The 24,007-nt window shown below is 38.7% G+C and overlaps 2 protein-coding genes across 4 annotated transcripts in view; both read right to left on the minus strand.

The window, feature by feature from the left end:
• Positions 1 to 1,508: 1,508 nt before the first annotated feature.
• LOC108273724 (hyaluronan-binding protein 2) lies at positions 1,509 to 9,088 on the minus strand. Its single transcript, XM_017483166.3, has 13 exons — positions 8,748 to 9,088; positions 8,305 to 8,341; positions 8,058 to 8,168; positions 7,281 to 7,391; positions 7,061 to 7,177; positions 6,735 to 6,851; positions 6,461 to 6,641; positions 4,547 to 4,641; positions 4,163 to 4,433; positions 3,839 to 3,981; positions 3,391 to 3,531; positions 3,057 to 3,202; positions 1,509 to 1,914 (listed from the first exon to the last, which is right to left on the minus strand). The coding sequence occupies exons 1-13, from the start codon at positions 8,814 to 8,816 to the stop codon at positions 1,753 to 1,755; spliced, it is 1,701 nt and encodes a 566-aa protein (XP_017338655.2). The 5' UTR covers positions 8,817 to 9,088; the 3' UTR covers positions 1,509 to 1,752.
• A 3,568-nt stretch (positions 9,089 to 12,656) lies between these two features.
• dnmbp (dynamin binding protein) overlaps positions 12,657 to 24,007 on the minus strand; it is a 40,143-nt gene continuing 28,792 nt past the window's right edge. For 2 of the 3 annotated variants that reach the window (XM_017483157.3, XM_017483159.3), the window contains 13 exons: positions 19,793 to 19,989; positions 19,514 to 19,613; positions 19,277 to 19,424; positions 17,998 to 18,015; positions 16,892 to 17,091; positions 16,576 to 16,706; positions 16,383 to 16,487; positions 16,050 to 16,181; positions 15,463 to 15,795; positions 15,061 to 15,240; positions 14,756 to 14,954; positions 13,985 to 14,643; positions 12,657 to 13,863 (listed from right to left, as the gene is read on the minus strand). In XM_017483157.3, the coding sequence (XP_017338646.1) occupies positions 13,678 to 13,863; positions 13,985 to 14,643; positions 14,756 to 14,954; positions 15,061 to 15,240; positions 15,463 to 15,795; positions 16,050 to 16,181; positions 16,383 to 16,487; positions 16,576 to 16,706; positions 16,892 to 17,091; positions 17,998 to 18,015; positions 19,277 to 19,424; positions 19,514 to 19,613; positions 19,793 to 19,989 (2,588 nt within the window). In that variant the 3' untranslated portion in view covers positions 12,657 to 13,677. The remainder of the gene's footprint in view (positions 13,864 to 13,984; positions 14,644 to 14,755; positions 14,955 to 15,060; positions 15,241 to 15,462; positions 15,796 to 16,049; positions 16,182 to 16,382; positions 16,488 to 16,575; positions 16,707 to 16,891; positions 17,092 to 17,997; positions 18,016 to 19,276; positions 19,425 to 19,513; positions 19,614 to 19,792; positions 19,990 to 24,007) is intronic. The other variant, XM_017483158.3, reaches the window with a different exon arrangement.

The following is a 24,007-nucleotide window of genomic DNA, read 5'->3' on the forward strand; positions in this document are numbered from 1 at the left end:
CTAAATAAAATCCATGTCTGGATTTTTATTTTTTGACCAGTTCAAACTAATTCTTTTTACCCTTGAATACTTGAGTGTGTTTAAATGTAGCTATGTTTGACTTTTACTGAATTTACTTTGACTACTACTGTTAATTGAGTAAGATTTTGACATAGTACTAATACTTTTACTTAAATACAGATTTTCTGCATGTTTTCCACCCCTGCTTGGGAGTGAATTAGCTTGGGTTTTCTCTGTAAGGGAGGAGATTGGGTATGATCTAAAAGGGTAATGAATAACGCGGCACACCTTAGTGCTGTTGTCCCATATGTATTTATGGTGTCTCTCTCTATTTTTCTTTTCCTGAACAGTGAGCTGCATGACCTGGAAAGCTGCAATGTATTGAAAATGTTTTGTTACAAACTGATTGGGCAATGCCTTAAGCACAAATAAAAAGTTCATGTCTGCTGTTACAGCGTAATTAAATCAATGACATTGTTGAGTGAGGATTGTAGGTCTGGACCTGTTTATTGGTCCCAGTAGCTTTAAGGTTATTGTCAATGTGAAAACTTTGTTTTTTTAAACACTAAAACATTTAATTTTTTGTTGTTGTTGTTGTAAATTTAGGAAATGAGCTGTAAGTTTTATTGAGGATGTTGCAGAACCTGTCACGGTTCTTCTGGAGACTTTGATTGTCGCACTTGCTTCTTATATTTGCAGCAAAACCCAGCAACCTTCATTGTGTTTTTGTTTGTTTTTTTCGTCTGAAAAGTGGTCTCTTATGTAATATGCTGCTTTCTTTACTGACATACAAATTGTTTCCGTAACATTTAATTTTGCGCAAGAAAACTAATGTTTGTGAATCTAAAATTATTGTATGTATAAATCATAAAATAAATAATCTATAACAAAGTTTGTAAGGGAGGAGATTGGGTATGATCTAAAAGGGTAATGAATAACGCGGCACACCTTAGTGCTGTTGTCCCATATGTATTTATGGTGTCTCTCTCTATTTTTCTTTTCCTGAACAGTGAGCTGCATGACCTGGAAAGCTGCAATGTATTGAAAATGTTTTGTTACAAACTGATTGGGCAATGCCTTAAGCACAAATAAAAAGTTCATGTCTGCTGTTATCTCGAGGATACTGTTTTCCATAAAGTCTTTACACAGAGTTGAGAACTTAAGTCCAAGTTACACAACAAAAGTCAATATTTACACAGCGAAAGTTACATACATTCACAGATGAATTATGCAGCTGCTTAAGTCTTTTTGTTTTCTGGTTGATGATTTCAAATTGCACAAATAACCTGGATGTAATTCACACCTCAGAAGTTGCCAGAGTTTTTTCTGTTTGTGAGTAGAAGCGTCCAAGACAGGGTTTTTCGAATGGATACTAAATACTGATATTAAATCCTCACTATGTACACATAACTTAACCATGAATATGGCCCCATGGCACTGCCATGGGGATAAAAGTCAGTCATCCATATAACAGTGTATTTAAAAAAACAAACAAACCAAAAAACAGGTTTCAGTGAGCTGTTTTGATGAACAAAACTTTAATTATTGCTTAAAGCATTCCATAATGATGAAATGAAAAACTGATTTGTGTAATGACAGTTAGATTGTGGAGATTTTATAATACAGATGTCTCACAGTTCAAACTTTATAAGTAGATTACTTATTGCTTGGTGTATGATTTATGGCCATGAACTGGATAATATATGTCACTTTGTCATGTACAATGTACATCAATCAAAGTGTGGCCCAGTTTTACGTGGAGTGCATCTTTTCTTTGATCCAGTCAAGAAATTGAGTGACACGGGCATAAACGCCAGGTTTATTCTTCTTGCCACAGCCGTCACCCCAGCTCACCACTCCATAGATATATTGTGTGCCGTTCTGCTTACAGACCAGTGGGCCTCCAGAATCTCCCTATAAAGAGAAAAAGGTAGAAAAATAACTACAGAAATAAAATTATAATAATATAATAATAATAGGCATACATTAATACATGGACACATTATATCCCTAAAACTGTCAGCATATTAAGTTTAATTCACAGTTAGTTCTATTCACCTAAAGTGATTGGTTGAACCAAACCAATGTTCTAGCCACGCTGTTATATAAAGACAAGTTTGCTTTTTTTCTTTGTTTGCTTTTCCAAAAAAAAATCTGCAACATTCCACATAGCACAGGTAACAATAATGATTACATTAACCATACCATAATCAATACAAAAACACATAAATTATGGATGTATTAGAAAAGATAATTTAAAGTATAACTTGTATCCTGCAGCTTACTTTGGCCATACTCAGAAGAAATTATTATTATTAATAGCAACCATCCACTTTTTTGTAGAGGAAGAAAAGAATATAGTTTGCTTGACTTTATTCTTTATTTTGTAAACTGTTATTTAAAGCAATAGAACACTCATTTTTGTGTGTTATTGTGAATAAAATCACTGCGATATTTTGCTTTCTATTGCTTTAATTTATCTTAGGTACATATTATTCCATAACCACTATTAATTATTCAGGAATTACAGCGTAATTAAATCAATGACATTGTTGAGCGAGGATTGTAAGTCTGGACCTGTTTATTGGTCCCAGTAGCTTTAAGGTTAGTGTCAATGTGAAAACTTTGTTTTTTTAAACACTAAAACATTTAATTTTTTGTTGTTGTTGTTGTAAATTTAGGAAATGAGCTGTAAGATTTATTGAGGATGTTGCAGAACCTGTCACGGTTCTTCTGGAAACTTTGATTGTCGCACTTGCTTCTTATATTTGCAGCAAAACCCAGCAACCTTCATTGTGTTTTTGTTTTTTTTTTTCATCTGAAAAGTGGTCTCTTATGTAATATGCTGCTTTCTTTACTGACATACAAATTGTTTCTGTAACATTTAATTTTGCGCAAGAAAACTAATGTTTGGGAATCTAAAATTATTGTATGTATAAATCATAAAATAAATAATCTATAACAAAGTTTGTACTTAAAAAAATAGTGTGCCTAAAACTTTTACACATTACTGTATGTATTCTCCATTCTAGTCACCACCACACATAAATACACACCTGGCAGGCATCAACCCCTCCTTGCATTCGTCCAGCACAGAACATGCTGTCATCCAACACTTTACCAAGAACATTAGGAGCCATGCAGCGGTTCTGGTTAATCAGGAGGACTTTTGTGTCCAGCAACTGCCTGGAACCGCTCTCATCTTCAAGAACAAAGACAGGAAAACAGGACTTGATTTGGTGTTAATCAGAAGAGGAAAGCTCATGATCAAGCAAATAAGAGGTAAGGGGAAAGGAGAGAGAGAGAGAGAGAGGGAGAGAGAGAGAGAGAGAGAGAGAGAGAGAGAGAGAGAGAGAGAGAGAGAGAGAGAGAGAGAGAGAGAAGCCACACCTTTCTCAGTGACTCCATAGCCTGATATAGAGCATTCCATCCCATCAGGAAAAGGGCCAGGGGGCAGACAGGCAGCTTTAACAAACCTGGTTTCTCTGGCACAAAGTCCATCTTCAGACACAGCCTTCAGTTTGAGCAGGGCTTATAAACAAACAAGATGAATGGCATTAGTTAGTTAGTTAAAAAGTGATCAACACTAAAATAAAATTTAGCATTTTTTCCCCTCCACAAATTTGACTGACATTTTAACTTGAAAATCTCAAAGCCACCCTTGTAGCTAAGATAATATGCTGATAAAATATGGCTTTGTGAAACCAAACATGAAACAAAAATTATAAGGCATATTTCTCACAATTTAACACACTTTTGTGATATTAAAATATTATGATAGAATATTATGATAGTATTAAAATTGTAATATGTGTACTAAAATGTTTTAGTAGATGACCTATATCATTATACTGGACATCGTCAATTTCGGTGTAGTTGTCATGCACAATATATTTTTCAACTGCCAAAATCTGATCTGCTGCCTCATGCTTGTCCAGATCCACCCCACCCAGAACCACCTGCATCTCATATGTTTTGTCTCTGTTAAGTCACACACACACACACACACACACACACACACACACACACACACACACACACACACAAGAATATAATTTATTTGCATAACACAATGAATTTTATATTTTAACTCTAGGTTTCATTGATAATTTGTTCTTTTTTTTGGTTTAGTTGGCTACACACTATGGTTGTCAACACGTACATGCAATGAGCAGCAGTGAGGATCCAGCAGGAGTTGAGGACAATTCCCCCGCAGTCATGAATGAAAGGATGAGTGCTATTTCTGGGGCGCCTCTGCACTGAGGCCTGCCAGGGATGCGTTCCAGGCTTGGTTTTTCTCCCACCAAAGATCCTAGGTGTAATCCTACTTGGCCATAGCTTTCCACAAACCGTGAACTCATTTTCTGGAGCAGGCGTGGTGATTGTTACATGTTCTGCCTCTTCATTAGTTGTTGGCTCAGTTGGGGTTAAAACTGTAAGAATATGATGAATGTTATTACAGCTGGGTCAGCTGGGTGTGTGGTAAGTAGAGGGGGTGGACAGAGGGAGGGTGGGATCCAAAAAATAAACAATGAAGGATGTGTACCTGGTTCAGGGCAGTGTGTGACATTACATTCATCCCAGAACAATGTGTTATTGAATCTGATGAAACACCAAGGGTGGATATCCCCATCTGGGTTCCTGGACAAAGGAATGTCCAATACTTATACATTTATAGTGACTTGCATATGTATTCATTCACTTAAAATTTTCCACATTTTGTAATGTTATCTGATATTAAAATTGATTCATTGAAATTATATGCCAGGAATCTACACCAAATAATAGTCCATCCATCCATTTTCCATACACAGGGTCACTTGGGAGCCTGGAGCCTATCCCAGGGAACTCAGGGCACAAGGCGGGGGACACAGTGGACAGAGTGCCAACCCATCGCAGGGCACAATCACACACACACATTCACACACTATGGACATTTTGGAAATGCCAATCAGCCTACAACACATTTTTGGACTGGGGAGGCAACCAGAGTACCTGAAGGAAACCACCGAAGCAGGGGGAGAACATGCAAACTCCACACACACAGTGTGGAGATGGGATTTCAACCCCAAACACTGGAGGTGCGAGGGAAAAATGCTAACCACTAAGCCATCGTGCCCACCAAATAATAGTATATTATTATAATAATAGTAATATAATATAATTGTACATAGTATTGACGTGCTGGGTGGTGGGTCAATATACAGTAGTTTTCAAAATTATATACAAGTGAAAAAATCACAAACATTGTTATTTTATGTGGATTGAACCCCTAAACCCCTAAATTAGATCTGGTGCCACCAGTTTCCGTCAGAAGTCGCATAATTACTTAAATGGGGTCCGTTTGCTTTTAAACTGTCATGTGATCCTAAAATGACTAAAATGAACTGTAAATATCAGTGGCCAGGTAAGGAGGAAATAAGTCAGAGAAGCATCCAAGAGGCTAAGGGTACCTGTAAAGAAGCTAGAGAAATCGTCACAGGACAACCATAATCTGGACGCACTAATGGACTGTATAAAAGAGTTGCAAGCCAAATTCCGGTTTGGAGTTTGCACAAAGTCATGTTAGAGACTCAGCAAACACATGTGAGAAGTTTCTCCTGATATTAAAATGTAACTTTTTGGCCTTGCACATAATGCAATGTTTGGCAGAAACCCAACACTGCACTTCTCCATGAGAACATCATCCACACACTGAAGCATGGTGATGGTAACATCAAGTTAAGCATTACCACTCCTTGTGGCTTCTCAGACTTTTCCTTACCACGTCACTGGGATGTGGATGTGCCATGTTCTTTTTATTTTTTAATTATGCATTTAATGGTGCTCTATGGAATATTAAAAGTTTGGGATATTTTTTTTTTAAACTAATACCTGATACCAGATACTTTCCGTTCACTGCAGACTTATATTGATCATATTGATCAACTGATCATATCACATTGATAGCTCCTTGAACTTGATACTGTTTGTTTAGGAATGTTATCTAACAAACTCTGATGCCTTCCTGGAACATGTGTATTTATATTGAGATAACACTTTAATTGCACACAGGTGGACTCCTTTCAACTAATTATGTGACTTCTGATGGCAACTGATTACACCATAAGTAATTTAGTGGTTGTAAAGCAACTGGGGTGAACACTTATGCAATCACAAATTTGACGGTTTTTAATTTGTGAGTAAGTTTGCAAACTAAATACATTTCCTCCCTGCGTGAATATATGGGTTATTTTGTATAGATTTAGTTCCAGGTTGCAACATGTCAAAATATGGAAAAGATCAAGTGGGTGAATGTAAGGCACTATATCAGATTTGTATTTTTTTTTTCTTTTGCTTGCACACACACACACACACACACACACACACACACACACACACACACAGACACACACACAGACACACACACAGACACACACACACACACACACACACACACACACACACACACACACCTGACCTGCAATAGTTATGCTCTCCAATTCCATCATCCTCCTCTTCAACCTCATTATCATCATTATTTTCAGCAGCAGAAAATGCTATAAGATGAGAATTCCAAGGCAGACACTCATGTCCAGATACCGTTTCACTGACGAAACCTCTGTATGATGACCCGTCTCCCTCATAACAATCATCAGGGCCTTAGACACACACAGTTAATCAGCAGAATATTGGAAAACAAAATAATAAATCATTTTAAAAAGTATTGACTGAATGATAATAGGCCACATTACCAACTTGGCAGAACTGTCCACTGTAGTTTTCAGGACACTTGCAGTGGAACTCAGCTCTTGTACGACCCTTTACACAAGTTCCACCATTCAGACAGGGACTGGGATTACAGGCTGAGGCTAAAACAGAACAACTTAAGACTTTTATATTGTCCTTACAATACCCTTGCAATAAAAATAAACAGTTTTCCAATTCAAAATTAATCTGGTTCTCAAAAAAGATTTTAATAAATGAATTAACATTGACTATTTATTGAACTTGTGTAAGCACTGATACAAAAACTGATCGCTTCCTGTCATTATCACTGAGAAAGACTAATCACACTCACGTCTCCTGCAGTATGGAGGCTGGAACGGGGCAATACACTTGCACGCATAAAAGGGTTCTTCGTCAGTAATAACGCATTCGCCACGGCCACATCTGACATTCTTACACACATTTATATCTGAAAAACAGACAAACCCATAAACTAATGTTCCAAGAACTTTCTTTTTAAATAAATAGGAATGGTAAACAAACAAAGCAAAAAAAAAACATTGATCTCTCACAAGTTTGACACCTTTTGCCCTTAAAAGGCCGAGGGCAACTGCATTTGAAATCACCATCGCCGTCATTCTCACATACACCGTTGTTGTAACAGGGATTTGGATCACACTCATCTGAGAGAAAGCAAGAGGGTGAAAGAGAGAGAGAGAGAAATAAGAATGTTATGTTATTCTGATATATGTCTTGTTAAATAATAATAAATATGTACATGTTTTGCATAGGTTTTTTTGGATCCAGATTGATTATCTGTGATATCTATTGATTATTGATTATCCTCAGTGCCTTGAGGATTGGTATCATTGTACACGCTACTGAGATGATATGCAGAGATAAAAAAAAATACAGTTTAGTTAAAAAGCTTGTTGACCACACTGAATGACTTCGGCACAAGCTGAATGTAATGGAGTGTGTCTGCAGCAGAGGACAGGAAAGAGAGAGGAAAATATATGATGAGTCTTATTAAGAAATGTTTCCAGGATTTGGAAAGGTACTAGTCTTGGTCTAGTATGTAAAACCGACATTTGCATGCCAGAGCAAAAAAAACCTGAAAATTAAAAATCATTCTCTGGGAGAAAGCAGGAACAGAATCTAGAAACAGGGAGAATATGCACAGAAACTCTGCACAGGCAGTAACCCAAGCTCAACATCAAACCAAGAACCCCGGAGCCATGAGGTGACAACACTACCTGCTTTGCCACCATGCCATCCTTTTTACAGTACTATTTATCACAAGTCCCAATAATTCCAAATGGCACTATAAATTCCCGGTTATCTGTTACCTGTCTCTTCAATTAATTCATTCAACCATTGTGAGTTGGTATTAGTTTGCTCATTATCAGGAGATTCTTCATAGTAGTCATCAGAGGTCTCGTTAGATGCTGGTGCTGGATCTAAAACAATTATAAAAAAAACTCTAGGTTGATAAGAAAGGCACTTAAGCTCAATGAAATGAGAAGCTTGTGAATGAGGGTCAGTTTTTAATGAAGGTAAGTGTTTTTATTAAAATGAGATAATAATAAACCTCACCTTCAGCTATACCATCTTTAACCTTCAATAAAAGTCTCTGAAAGAGTACACAATTTCAACATTGAATATTCAGTACACATTCAAACAGATTCTGCATGAACCAAAAAGTCAACTTGACTGTGAAAGGTTTTGGTGAACCTGAAGAAAGCGCTAACGACTGAGCCAAATGTACACTGTAGTATAGTGAGCAGTGAGGAGCAGTGTGATATGGGGTATAATTATATAATAACTACAATTTAGTAAACATTTTCAGCTTCGGTCCTCCATTAACATCTATTAACTGGCAGTCCAATAATAGTCAACTTGCAGAATAAGTTTATTTCTCATGGACATAAGAATTGTCATTATGCAAACTGAGTCCACTCTTTGTACTCTTCTTCAAAAACATCAGTCTAATGCATACTTAATATTTAGGCAAAGTGATTTTCATATTTGCTACATACCTCATTTTCTGCTGCTGCTGGCTGGTTAAGACTCTGCAGGCTCAGCAGTAAGAAAAATAATGGGAGCATGGCACTGCCAGTATTGGTCACAGGATTACAGGGAAGAAATCACCACAGTCCTGAAAATGTAGGCAACGATCATTCAACTCTTGGATGGAGGAATCAAACATACATGTCTCACCTCTCCAGCTGTTAATCATTAGCTTAATGCATTTATTTTTCTTCATGGATTTATGTCCAACCTTGTGCCCCTGCAATCACTACAAAACCCCTTTATTCTGTTTAAAGTCTTGGGTATACTCTAGCATTTATGGCGTTTGACCTCGTTTTGTTCCTTGCTGTATATGATATAATTCATGTGTAAATTTAGACATGGGTATTTTTCCATGTTGGGCAAATGAGTTAACTGGTTCATTTCTGGAAATTGCTGTGATGTGTGCTCTGACAAACTTCTCTCTCCTGTAGGTCAGTGGCCAGGTCCACATGCAATGTTTACTCAGAATCGGCCCTTTGATCTCATGATTGAATTTTACATGTCACTGACCTCACCAACAACCTCCACAGGGCAGGGGTGAAGGTATCCCAATCCACCATTCTAAGAAGACTTTGAGAGCTTACAGCTGCATTCAAAATTATTCAACCCCACTGCAAATCAGGTTTATTATCAAAATTGACAGACTTTCAGCTGTTTGCAATGAACTAATAAAACAAACGCAATTGAAATAATTCAACACAACGAATGCTTCAAGTGGTTTCCCCAAATTCAACTGAAAATGCAACTTATAATGATTTCTCCAGATTCAAAGTTATTCAACCGACTTAATAGAATCCCTCACAACAGCACAAATATGAAAATCAAGTGTTGTCTCACACACACCAGATGCAACTAATCAATGGCTTTGTTAGCTGCACCAGGTGTCCTTGAGCTGGAACACATGAAATACCTGAATTGGCCAGTTGCAGGAAATACATGAAACACCTGGACAGGGCAGAAAAAGGAATCTATCAATGGCTGCAACCAGTTTTCTGAGAAGGCTGGTTGTGAAAAACCCTCGAGTGACTGCAAAAGACCTGCAGCAAGACTTGATGGCAACAGGCACTGAGGTTTCAGTGAGCACATTAAGGCGTATAATACACATAGAAGGTTTCCATGCCAGAACTCCAAGACGTGCAACACTACTGGCCCAAAAGCACAAGAAAAGTCAGCTCAAAATCATATAAATAAGCCACAGAAGTTTTGGGATTCTGCTCTGGAACTTTTCAGAACGATGGATGAGCAGTATGTCTGGAGGAAGAAGAATGAAGAAAGAACACTCTGTCCACAGTCAAGCATGGTGGAGGCTCAGTGATGCTCTGGGGCTGCTTTGCATCCTCTGGCACTGGAAACCTGCAGCGTGTGGAAGGCAAGATGGAGTCACTGAAGTATCAGGAAATCCTAGGAGAAAACGTCATGCTGTCTGTGAATAAGCTGAAGCTTGGGCATCATTGGACCTTCCAACAGGACAATGATCCCAAGCATACCTCAAATTCCACCAAGCCTTGGTTACAGAAGAAGTCCTGGAAGATTCTTCAGGGACATCAGTCACCTGAATTGAACCCCATAGAAAATATCTGGTGGGATTTGAAGAAGATGGTTGCAGCACGCAAACCCAAGAATATTACTGAACTGGAGGCCATTGCTCATGAAGAATGGGTTAAGATTCCTCAGGAACGCTGCCAGAAGCTGGTGTCTGGCTATGCATCTTGTTTGTAGCAGGTCATAACAACAAAAGGGTGCTCTACTAAGTACAAAAAATGCTTGCCATGAAGGGGTTGGATAATTTTGAAACTGGAGAAATCATTATAAGTTGCATTTTCAGTTGAATTTGGGGAAACCACTTGAAGCATTCGTTGTGTTGAACTATTTCAATTGCTTTTGTTTGATTTATTCATTGCAAACAGCTGAAAGTCTGTAAATTTAGACAATAAACCTGATTTTCAATGGGGTTGAATAATTTTGATTGCAACTATAAATATAGAGGCCATACCACAAGATGCATACCACTCATCAGCAATAAAAATCAGAAGGCCAGATTGGAGTATGCAAAGAAAAACAGAGATGAGTGACAAAAGTTATGGGACCAAGATTAACCTCTACCAATGTGATAGATAATTAAAGAATCTGCTCAGATCCAAATCATATGAGCTCATTGGCCATGCATGGTGGAGGTAGTGTCACGGTGCAGAATGCTTTCAGAAATCTACAGAAACATCCAATTCTAATGTAATCTATCTAATCTATCTTGGCTCAGGACGGTCCTAGCTCCTTGGAACAAAAAACTAATCTCTAATTCCTTAGTGCTTTTTAGGCACTCAAAGCTGTTTACATAGTATGAAGGGGAAATCTCCTCAATCCCCACCAGTGTGTAGCATCCACCTGGATGATGCGACGGCAGCCATAGTGTGCCAGAACGCCCACTAGCTAATGGTGGAAAGGAGAGTGATGTAGACAATTCAGATGGAAATTACTAGGGGGCCATGATAGATATGGGCCAATGGGGGAATTTCCCCAGGAGACTGGGGTTATACCCCTACTCTTTACGAGACGTGTCCTGGGATTTTTAATGACTACAGAGTGTCAGGACCTCGGTTTAACGTCTCATCTGAAAGACGGTGCTGTTTTTTACAGTATAGTGTCCCAGTCACTATACTGGGGCATTAGGCCCCACACAGATCACAGAGTGAGCACGCCCTACTGGTCTCACTAATACCACTTCCAGCAATAACCTTAGTTTTCCTCAGGAGGTCTCCCATCCACGTACTGGCCAGGCTCAACCAGGTGAGAGCTGCAGGGTTAGGGTTAGGGTTATATGGGTCTGGCTCTAGAGCACATTACATGGTACATGGACATATATAAACATTTTGCATTCTTGTTCCTTAGACTTCGAACTTAAGGCCAAATGTAATGCTCAAGATTGCTCACAGTTTTACTTTTAGGGCCAAGTTTATATAACATTCCAACTGTACACCTGTAGCAACATTATAGATCAGGGTTCTTCAAATCTGGCCCTCGAGGTCCACTGTCCTGCAGAGTTTAGCTCCAACCCTAATCAAAACACACCTGAACAAGCTAACCAAGGTCTTCAGGATTACTAAAAAGTCTAAGTCTAAGGAATAAGAATGTTTAAGGAAGTCTAAGGAATAAGAATGTTTGTATATGTGCATGTACCCTGAAATGTACTCTAGAGATCAGGTTAGATCAGACAGAGAGACGTTTTTGTTCTAAGGAGCTAGGACCATCCTGAGCTGAGATATTAAGGTTTCTGTAAACAGTTGTATAACCAAAACCTGTAGTTAAACCAAGTTTAAAAGAAAGAAACAAACAAAAAACACCTGGAGGTTTTGGAATGCCAACACATAGAGGTAATCACATAAAAAAAAAATAGTAAAATAAAAAACGTCCAAGCAACGTGTACTGGATCACCTGAGATAGACTGACCCCATGCATTTTACCTCCTGAAGAGGAGACTGAAGGGAGAACCCCACAAAACAAACAACAGATGAAAGAAGCTACAGTACAAGCCTGGAAATGCATCACTAAAGAAGAATGCTACATTTTGGTGATGTCAGTTGGTAGCCGACTTGATGCAGTTATTGTGAGCTAGAGATATGCAAACAAATATTGAGTGCTATTTACTTTAAGACTTTACTTACCATTGATGTCTCAAGGCTGTAATTTCCAACATCGGATTTGCAAAGTACTAATAATTTTTTGTACTAATACTTTCTAAATACTTTTACCCCATTAATTAATTTTTAAAAAACATTCCTTTGTTAATGCTTATACATGAAGCCATGTATGTATATATTTGAAGCCAAACACATCTGTAAAAGGTCTCCTTATTGTGTAAGATTCATTCAGTCATTAAATTAGTTTTTCCTACAAGTTTTATTCAAATGAGAAAGAAATAGATGCTTGTGACTGGAGTACAGTACATACATGGTTACTATACAGCATCAGAGATGAATATGATGAAAAGTCATCAATAGCATGTTAAGGTAAGTGGCATGCATCAAAAGGACCTCTAGGGCCTCAATGGATGAATTCACTATTGATCAAACTCCTATGTGGCTTTGGCTCCTAAAACCCAATTACAGGTCACTGTAGGGAACATTGCATTCAAAAAGTGAAAAAGTACAAAATTATGGGAGTATTGTATTTATAAAAGACACCTCTCACATTTTATTTGGATTCTCAAATATTGTTCAGCATATATTGCGTCTTGTTCTGAGTTTTTGGAAGATTTGCACACTTGTGTTCACATACACATTTGAATAAGGGATGTGCCTGATTGTCTGACAAGCAAGTCTAGATGTTTCCAAAATGCCATGCTCAAATCACTGCTTTCTCCCAGAGAACATGCACCCATACTTTCTCATTACTTTACTTTCTCTGGTAATGGTTCATGCCAGTGTTATGCTCACATATCCAACACAGGTTTTAACACTTCATTATATTTCATTTACTTCATGATCTATTTTTCCATTAGCAAACCAGGTAAGTGCTAGCATAATTATTAGACTTCTTCTGCCCTGCTCCTATGCAGGCATTCATAGTTCATTCAAACATAATGCATGCTTTCACACAAGTCATCCCATTCTTACTCCAAACTCAAAAACGCAAAGTGTTAATTGCTCTTCAAGAATGCCACAATGTGGAGATCAGAGGTAAAAGTCCAAAACTGAATATAAAAGAAAGTCAGTAAATGCAGTCATGTAGAGTCACATTTTATTCCCAAAAGCAGCAGTGATCAGTTTTCTCATTCACCTCATCAACCCATCTCTCACAGTGTAAAAGCACAACATTGTCCTTTCTTCCACGTGGATCTGCAGCTCAGCTTATTTGTGGTGGTAGCTGGATATATCTCTGCCTCTCATACAGCTATGATGCTCAGGTGTACTCGGACTTGCGGATGTAGTTGGAAGGTACATAGCCCCGCCGTCCTCCAGCCTCACCCAGCCACCACTCCTGGTTGCCATTCATATCTTGGAACTCTAGGATTCGAACTCTCTGATTTGCCGAAATGCTCAGCTCATTTGCACAGCGTGCATTGAATGAATAAAGAGCATAATATATCTGAAAAAAAAATCAAACAAAAAGACAGTGGTAAGTAATAAGAAAATGAAAATTTCCTATTATTTTCTGAATTACTCAAAGACACATTTGCCAGAATCTGTTTTAATTAACAATGGTATACCTGATGCCCATCCAGCTCATGGTCAGGCTCTATATACTCATCAGCAGAGTACTGAGGCCTCCTTTTCTGCACTGAATACTCGCCGTTCTGTCTCTGCTGAGAGCTGTAGGCTGTGTGCCTCTGAGATGCATCATGTCTAGAGCTCTTATTGGAGGAACAAGAGTCTGTCTCTGAAGAGTCGGAGGGGTCTCTATGATTAGTTGGTGTAGTGTGACTGGAGTCAGAGGAATCTCTGTAATTGGTGGGATTTTGGTACAAAGGCTCAGAATAATCCCTGTGATTGGCAGCATTACGAACAGCAGTCTCAGACAGTTCTTTCTGATTGGAGGAATTCCGGTAGGTGGAGTCAAGGGTATCCCTCTGATTGGTGGGAAAATAGCTTGGTGATGGAGTATCGATGTGGGGAATCCTGTGGGAGACGTCAGAGTCCTGAGACGGGCGTAGCGTTGCATGGTTTTGAGTGTGGCCCGAAGAGAAGCTGACGGTAGATGTCTCATGGTTGAATGTCAGTGTGCTGTTGCTGTTTTGCCGTGAGAACACAGGGGAGGAGCCACCATATCCTGACTCAATGGAAGAGTGACTCTCAATAGAAACATCTGAATGGCTCTGTCGTGGATTATAGGGCTTTAAGAAGGAGCTGTAAACAAAGCCCTTTGTGACTACGGGATAAGAATAAAGGACAGGAATTATTCCAAAAAGCCAAAACATTAGTTACACAATGAACATAAAACAAACAATAGTAAAAACTGCATTCTTCAATTAAATACTTACCGCCATTATCTATTAGCCAGCGATTCTGACTGCCCATGGGGTCTTGTTGTTTGATGACTCCCACTATGTCCCCCTCCAGTATGGACACATCGAGGTCCTGTGCAGCATTAAAATTCCTTTCAGCCTGGAAAAGTTTCTCTGGGCCGTAGAGAGCAAGTAACCCTGTGCGATGCTGATCTGTCTGCATTATGCAGTTTGGCTGTTTATGAGAGGAAAGTGAGGAAAAATAGGAAAAAGTGAGGTTTTAATATTATTTAACTACTTGGGGTGTTTGGGACTGATTCTTACAAATAAGTCTAACTCACAGGGCTTAGAAGCTGCTTCTTGGGAGTCTGTTTCTCCAGGGTTTTCTTTTCGTAGGCTTTGCGTGGCATGGGCAGGTTCTCTGGGAAGAAGCTGAAGCTCTGTAAAAGCTGGAGCACTCGGCTGTGTTCTTCCTGAAACAGTGACACCAGGTTCCCTTCCGTGCCTCCTATACCGGACAGCTATCAGGAGGCAAACATTTTACAGCATAATTCACTCTTAATAACAGCTTTTGTGACTTGTCTTGGGATACAGATACGGCGTTTCTAGTTAGTGCATTGAGACTTCTGGCATCTAACTTCACCTGGACTGTTTTGCCTTGAAAATCATCTATGATACCCTATTATCTTTCCTCAGCACTGCTGCCCTACACATAGCTTTACTATCTCATAACCTATCCTCACCTGCAGGAGTGGAGTGAGCTCTCCCAGTGTGAGAAACATGAAGTCTCTCTGTGCCTGGGCAAAGCCTTGCATACAGTTGGTGAAGAGCTCCTCAGCAGCACGAAGAAATTTGGGAAGCTCATCCAGCAGCTGGGCATTCAGGGCCTCATAGTTATTCCTCGCTGCTTGCAGCTCTTCCTGTACACGCTTGTCTTTCAACCTCTCTGCTCGCTCCTTACAGTTATTGTAGTCAAGCAGCTTGTCAAATCGCTTCTGGATCAGCTTGTGTGGACCAGCAAACATGGAAAGCAGCTGGGTGAGGGGAGAGATGACCAGAGCCTCTGTCCTCTCCTTCTACTCACACACACACACACACACACACACAAAATATAGTTTTTTTGGTTGTAACACAACTCTCGGTGTTAGAAATGCACAATATAACTAAAACAAAACTATTATTATTATTATTATTACTATTATTATATAGCTGTTGTTGTTTTTGCAAGACACCATGCACTTAGCATGAATCTCTGATTATGAAAACTGATTATACCAATTGTGTAATTATGTAAAGTGATTAAATATCAAGGCTACTGGCCCGGACTCACAAATTCAGTGAACTGCTTGTCACTGATGCATCGATGGGCTCTCTGGAAGCGCTCAGGACCCAGCTGCTGTTGGCGCTCTGTGTAGATATCACAGAAGCTGATGGCTGACAGCACCTTCACAGAGGCTGACTCCTGGTAATCAACATTGACAAACATCAGAAAAAAAGTATAGATCAAGGGTGTCCAGTCTTATTTGAAAATATCGAACATGGTTGCAGGTTTTCATCCAAACCAGGCTAGGATACACTTAATTCGGCTTGTATAATCAATTAAAACGAGTGCGGAGTTGTTTGAATGTGCCATTACTGGTTTTATCTGAAGAAGAATTCTCACCCGTATGTGTTGCAAATAAAGAGAGATATCCCTGATAAAGGACTTGATTAATCTCTCCTGGAGTCTGAATCGCTTCTCTGCCTCATCAAATGCTTCATCTTTGAGCTGAAGGTCGAAAAAAGAAGTAAACAACCAAAAACCCACAGATGGCCTGCCAATATGTGGATGTGGAGTTGTAATGAAATGATTATACCTGTGGTGCCATTCCAGTCAGGTGCTTAAGGTGACTGCTCACTCTGTTTGACTTCTTGATGATAGAGTGCATGCTTAGTTTGGAGATCTTGTCAATGAGTCTGTCCTCGTCTCCTTTCCGGTACTTTACCACTATAAACAGTAGAGGGCAGCCTCGCATTAACGCTGAATTAGAACTATGTGGTTCTGCAATATACTCACATAAAGAAATCAGGGAGCACAAAAGTTCAGGCCATGGCTCTCTCACACACACACACACACACACACACACACACACACACACACACACACACACACACACACACACACACACATACCCAGGTCCTTTCTTCTTTTGTACTCATTGATGTTGACGTTGATTTCTTTGATGGATGACATTGCATCTGCAAGCTGCTTTCTATCATGGTGCGACTCTGGTGTGGCATTCAAAAGCTCCATGAGCAGCAGTGGATAACGCATCACCCTCTGCACAGGCTTTATCAGAAATGAACCCAGGTTTATGTAGTTAGTCTTCCCCCTGAAAAAAAGGAAAATTTGTTTTTAAATAAGACCCTCTACAGTCAACGCATATCATTCCTTTCTCATCGTAATCCTTTTACAATGGGTCATTTTTCATACACCAATCTACAATATTTCATGAATCAAATGTAGAGATTTAGACAGGGCTGACAGTAGAGTCATCTCTGAATAAATATGTAATAGCCACCTTTCTGTGCTAAGTGTTTTGTGTTTCATCAGATTATGTGCATTTAATTAGCTGCTGGAATAAAAAAGAGACAAGTTACTGGGGTGACTGGTTATGCAACGTTACTAAAAATGGGAGATTTTTAATCTCTTTAATATACCTAATATTATTGGTGGAATAATTAAAAAAAAATAAAAAAACCCATTTCAAAAGTGATGAACTGTTTGCATCTTACTGCATTTTTCCATTCAGTGATAACTAATATGGTAATCATTTTTTGAGGAATTGTGAACAAGTTGTTTTTCCACAGTTCCACAAGGAAACAAAAACAGCAAAACAGCAAAATGGATTGGGATTTGCTTATAGACTGTGTTAATATTTAAATCATATCACCATACAGCTTAACGCCAGCTGCCAATAAATAAAAAAGTAAAAAATAAAATAAAAATAAAAAAGCAAGCCAACATTTCACTTGGGGTTAAATTCTGACTTGACATACTATGCATGTGCACAGGTTAAACCTGTAACTCAAAAAGTTCTAAAAAGTGCAGACTTAAGTCAAGTCAGAATACAGACCTAACAAGAAAAAGCCAAAACACAAAAATACAGTAAACACAAAAAGCACTCTCAGTACACAATCCCCTTGGCTGCACACACATAAACAAACAGGTTATGAGGGTTAATAAACATCACACATGCAGTCAGGCACTTCACATGCAGAAGCTTGTTTAGACTTACCACCCATGGTATATCGTTCTGTCAGGAGGAAGGGAGAAAAAAAGAGAGAGATGGGACAAAACAGATTATGTTAGGTTAAGGGACCTGCTTCTATGTTTGATAATTAGACACTATATAACTACTAGCTAGACTAGCTATCACAAAAAGTATTAGATATTACTTGTTCTTTTTTTTGGTACAGCTTTAACAGTTAATTGAGTTTTAGTGATTTGTTATTTCCTGCAATAACAAGATTGAAGAAGCAAGCAACCATCACAAATACAAAAGAAAATAAATGACTGAGTTAGTTTAATAAACTTTCAGTCGCCAAGGCAGCATGGGGCATCAGTGACCCACTTTGGAGGAGCACCAAGGCTCTACTGGCCCCACACAGCTCCCCACTGAGCGAAAAAATTAAATGTCGTCTTCATATGGCCCCAAACTCTCACGTGGCTCATAAATACTCTCAAAAGAACGCAGTGGGAGAGCCAAGTCTGCACTGCACGGACAGAAGCCCAGCTAAAGCAAAGCCCTGTCAGCTCCATGAACAACCAAACACACTAATCTACAAATAGTTTAAAAACAAACAAACAAACAAACAAAAAAACATCACTTTGATGAGAAAGAAGGAAATAGATTTAGGCCTGAGTACAGAAAATGGGCTATCCGATTCCTTTTCCACTTGCCTGGCGAGCTGTGTTTACAGGAAAAATCCAAAAAAAATGACATGATTCTTTTAAAACAGACTAAGAAATATGTTAGATAGAAGCGTGACAAGCAGAGTGAAATTAAGAAACTCACATTGTTCTCTGGTTATACTTTAATACATTATGACAAACTATATATATATATATGAGGCAAAAGGCAAAACCAAAAGGAAAATGTTTTAAATGCTTGGGCGTTACTCAAATTCATGAACTTGTTGATAACATCAGAAAACACACCATCACCAGGTGCCACCTTATATTTGCTTTTATCGAGTTAAACACAAGCTTAAAGGAAGCCTTCAGGCATTTAAATTGTACAAGAAAACTGGTGAACTACACAAGTAAAATCTTTGTGTGTATACTTAGAATCATCCGTAACATCATTAGTTTTGGGGGAGTAGGCCTAAAGTTTTGCAAGATAACATGAGAACTACCAGTGCACAGTGTATATCACATCACACAAAGACTGCCTCTTTTTAATTAACAACGCCATTAAATAGCAGCTATAGTAACTAGCGTGGTCATTCTTCGAACATGCTCTGGTAGTTATATAAAACACCATGCAGTGAGATAGTTGCACGTATCTCACCAACCTGAGGTTCTCCAGGCACTCCAGCACCTGTTTCTGAATATTTTCATCTTTCTCATAGGACTCCAGCAAGGCGATGGCATCATCGTGATTCTGACAATAGACCTTGTACACCTCCTCCAGTTCTGATTTGAAGTCCAGGAACACTTTTCCTAAGAAACAAATGATACATTCATTAAACAGTTCATTTTAACATTAAGATATGTGCAACAACACTGTAACTTAGAGATCTTTTTCTTACCTATCGAGTCAGTGTCCTGAAGTGCTTCTTCAAGACGTGTGGAGAGATCAATTACAGAGTCGATGTTGCCAAAGAGCCCATCAAAGTCTACATTCTGGGCCTGAATGTATAGGCATTATGTTCAGACAAGAACAAAGGCGAAAAAACCAAGATAGATAATTACAAATCTCTGGAACCATCTAATTTAAGACAACAAAACAGTTAACTCTGTGTCTACAAACTAATTTTTTTCACTGTCTTAGCATTTATATCACTATATAGTGGTGTATTTCTATTTACCTGTTTTCTCTGTAGGGGTAGGATGATTTCTGTCTTACACATGTTCAGGTCTTTGATGTAATCTCTCTCAGTCTGCAGGAGCTCTGCTATGACCTTTGACCTTTTCTCTAGCATCCTTTGCTCAGGATCCTCAGTGGTGGCTGCAGAGGCTGGAACTGGTTCTAGAGATTTAGGCTGGGCCGACAGTAGCGTCATCTCTGAATGAACACAAAAAGTAAATGTAAAATTACATGTGGAGACCTAGTATATGCCACCTTTCTGTGCTAATGGTTTTGGCTTTCATCACATTGTGGAGGTTATATGTCATGTAATTAGTTGACTGAATAGAAATAGGGCACTGGAATAAAACACTTTGTGCAGTATATACAATCATGGGAAAAAGAAAGTACTCTCCCCTTCAATTCTATGTTTTAATTTACTGTATCAGGGCATAATCTACAACTAGGTGGTCCTCATCAACTTCTGTAAACAAAAAATTAACCTCAGGTAACCACATAAAAACACAATGTAGCCAATTTTTTCCCAAAAACTAAACCAACATTCAGAAACCAGGTGGGAAAAAATAAGTACACACTTCCTACTTCCGCAATCATTTAAAGAGTAAGAGAGTAAGCAAGTTATGTATGGGTTATAAGGTCATCTCCAAACAATTTGAAATTCACCGTTCTACAGTGAAAAGGGCTATTTACAAATGGAGAGTCTTCTACACAGTTGCCATCTTCCCAGGAGTGGGTGTCCCAGCAAATTCAGTCCAAACTCAGGCCAATTAATGCTCAGAGATATAAAGAAAAACTCAAGCACTACATCATATGATCTACAGGCCTCTGTAAGCTTATTAAATGTTTACGTTCATGACAGCACAATCAGAAAAAGACTGAACAACTATGGCTTTCATGGAAGAGTGGCTAGGAAAAAGTCCCTTCTCTCACAAAAGAATATGGCAGCAAAAGACAAAAGTTCTGGAACAATATCGTTTGGACTGATGATATCAGTGTGGAGATTTCAGGTCATCATACACAGTGCCATGTTTGGAAAAAAACAAAAACACAGCATATCACCACAAACACCTCATACCAACTGTCAAGCATGGTGGTGGAGGGGTTATGAATTTGGCTTGTTTTGAAGCCACAGGACCTGGGAATCTTGCAATCATGGAGATAAAACTGAACCCTACTTTATACCAGAATATTCCATCTGTCCAGCAGGTTAAGCTGGGCTGAAATTGGGCCATACACCTGGACAATCATCCCAAGCACACCAGCAAATCGACATCTGAATGGCTAAAGAAGAAAAAAATCAAGGTTTTGGAATGGCCAAGTCAAAGTCCAGACCCCAGACAACCCCATTGAGATGCTGTGATGGGATCTTAAGAGGGCTCTGCATAAACGAATGCCCTTAAACATCAACGAACTGAAGCAAACTGTTTTAAAGAAGAGTGGGCCAAACTTTCTTCAAAAAACTGATGAAGTCCTACACAAAGAATTTACTTCAATTTATCGATGCTAAAGGTGGTTCCACATTATTGAATTATAGGGTGTACTTATTTATTCCCCACCTGGTTTCTGAATGTTGGTTTACTTTTTGGGGAAACAATGACTACATATTGAAATCTGTTGTGTGTTTTTTTTTGTTGTTGTCATCTGATATTATTTGTTTATAGAAGTTGGTGAGGACCACACAATTGCTGTTTACTTATATAATTGCACTCTGACTGTCCTCTGATCTGTTTCTCTCTCCCCTGAAGTTGAATAAAACAGAGGGAATGGTGTAGAGCGGACAGCACTCCTACATCAGCGAGCTCCAAAAATGAAGCCTAAAATGGACCTTCGTAAAAACATAAAGAGCTGACACAGCGTCCACTGACAAACTAGCCCTTTGCTTCTTCTCATCAGGCAGCAGGAGATTAGAAACTAGAGTCAATGAATCCAAGCGGAATCAGATATTCTTTAGTAACACTTCACAGCAAGAACTGGCTATTCCAGGGCTATACCACTGCACAGTTTACAGTTTTTCTTGTTTACAGTTTTTCATTTTTCATTTTTGCATGTCCTGCAAACACTGAAACTATTCAGTGCCTCCCAGATTTAACATAACTCATAGTGACATCATGCAGAGTTAAAGCTTTCATGCTGCTAATTCGTTCAAGAAGCAATGAGAGATTAGCCTACTAACCAGATGCCACTTAATTTATCTAGAGACTTGCCTACAGATGGGTAAAAATGCTTTAATTTAATAGATGCAGTCCATTCTATGCCCCTTATGATGCTAGATCCTGTAAGTAAAACTTTTAAATCATCATCGTTTCGAGTGATAATTTATTATACTTTATTGAATCTTCCGAACTGTTCTAGAGCTTAAAATACCTAGACTAGCTCATCCAGCCGTGCCTAATAGAAATTATTACATCAGATTACTTAAGGGGTCTTCATTATTGAACTATATCAGTGAATGCATTACCAAACTGTGCGTCCAACCATACTAATGCTGTGTTTGACTAAATCTCGGAAACCTCTGACTAAAATAAATAAATAAATAAAAATAAAAGGAAATGCCTACTCAAATTGGAATTTCTACTCAGAAAGTTGAGAAGGTTTCCTCAAGCCCTTGTTCAGCATATGACGTCATGTCAACGTGGCCACTCACGCCGACAACAGCAAATAAAATGTAACTACTTCAAATGACTTTACAGTAGTATTAACTTTAGCTCAATCAACACAGACACGGTACTTGGTGAGATCTATAAGAGAGACCATACAATTCACTGTTTTGAGAAAGCAAACACAGAAACTTATGATCACTAATGTTAGCTGGATAGCTTGTTGCTAACAAAACACACACTTTCATGGAAGCATCCAGATTTTTCCTCCCAAATTTGCAGCTTGAATGCACCAAGCTCAAAAATCACGTAATTCCAACATCAGACTGCCAACTTCCAAGCTGAGTACAATGCAGAATACGCACCACACTTTAAAACTTTATGAACAAGTATGGTTTCTTCTTATGTTTCTCTCACACAATCATTGTTATAAAAATTCTCAAGATTTTTCCCTACACAAGTTTAATTGGAACATTTTGACACAGGTTTACGATTCCAGCAAAAGCCAGGTACAAAGAATCTCTATGAGAATGAGAATTGAAACCGACCGGAAGTTAACTCCTAGCAATGACTCAATGACATGTAATAAATGCAGTCAGCCAAACACCTTTGCTAAAACAATAAATGAGCTTGACAAAACTGTTGAGAAATCAAGATGTGAGTCATCCAAAATCTCTCATACAAATCGCAACTACCTATACACTCAAGTTAGGCAATATTACATTTAGCTTTCAAAGCCGTAGTATATTCACACACATTCACTTACTGATATGTTTTTGGGAGATGGGAGAAAACCAGAGACCCAGGATGAAACGTACATGGTCACAGGAAGAAAATGTGAAACTCTGAACAGACAGTAACCTAACCTCAAGATCAAACCAGTGATCCTGGAGCTGTGGGGCAACAATACTACCTACCCACTGCACCACTGTGCCATATCAGAAGAGTAAAATAAGTCATTATAAGTACATTCTTGTGTGGGAGTGGCAAATGGGACTGTGGAACCCAAAAGAAAGTGTGCTCTAACAGTAACGTTTGTGTGAATGGTTGAGTGGGCAATCCCAAGCAACTACTGTATACAAAAGTCTCTTTCTTTCTACCAATCTCATTCTTTCACGTTTGCCCATGAGAAGTAATTTATGTTGCTACTGTGTCTGATCTCTTTCCATTGTGGTGGTCCCGACAGTCTCCTCTGCAGCCCCTACACACCCGGGGGGGCAGTACAGAGGCCACAACCTTGACCCTGTAAATGAATTAAATGAAGAGCACATTTCAACACTGCATGGACACTGGCCATATAGTAAATCGTGCCTACCTATATGAAGCTCTATTGAAAGAGCATGATGTTGAAGGCATGGTTTTCCTGTCCTGTGTATGCCCCATGATTAATGATGGCCTGCTCTATAAATTCAGAATACCAGGGAAGTTGTCCGTGTTTGGGGAACATAAATAATTCCTTAAAAATATTATTGATCAAATTAATGAGATTTAGGCACGATGGTAAGAGCAAAAAATTAATAAGACACAACAAAAAAACTTTCAATAATTATACAGTTATACCGACATTCCAATCAAAAGTTTGTTTTGTAACTCTAATGATCTCGTACAACACTTGCCCA

Source organism: Ictalurus punctatus, chromosome 13, assembly GCF_001660625.3.
Source record: "Ictalurus punctatus breed USDA103 chromosome 13, Coco_2.0, whole genome shotgun sequence".
Classification (NCBI taxonomy): domain Eukaryota; kingdom Metazoa; phylum Chordata; class Actinopteri; order Siluriformes; family Ictaluridae; genus Ictalurus; species Ictalurus punctatus.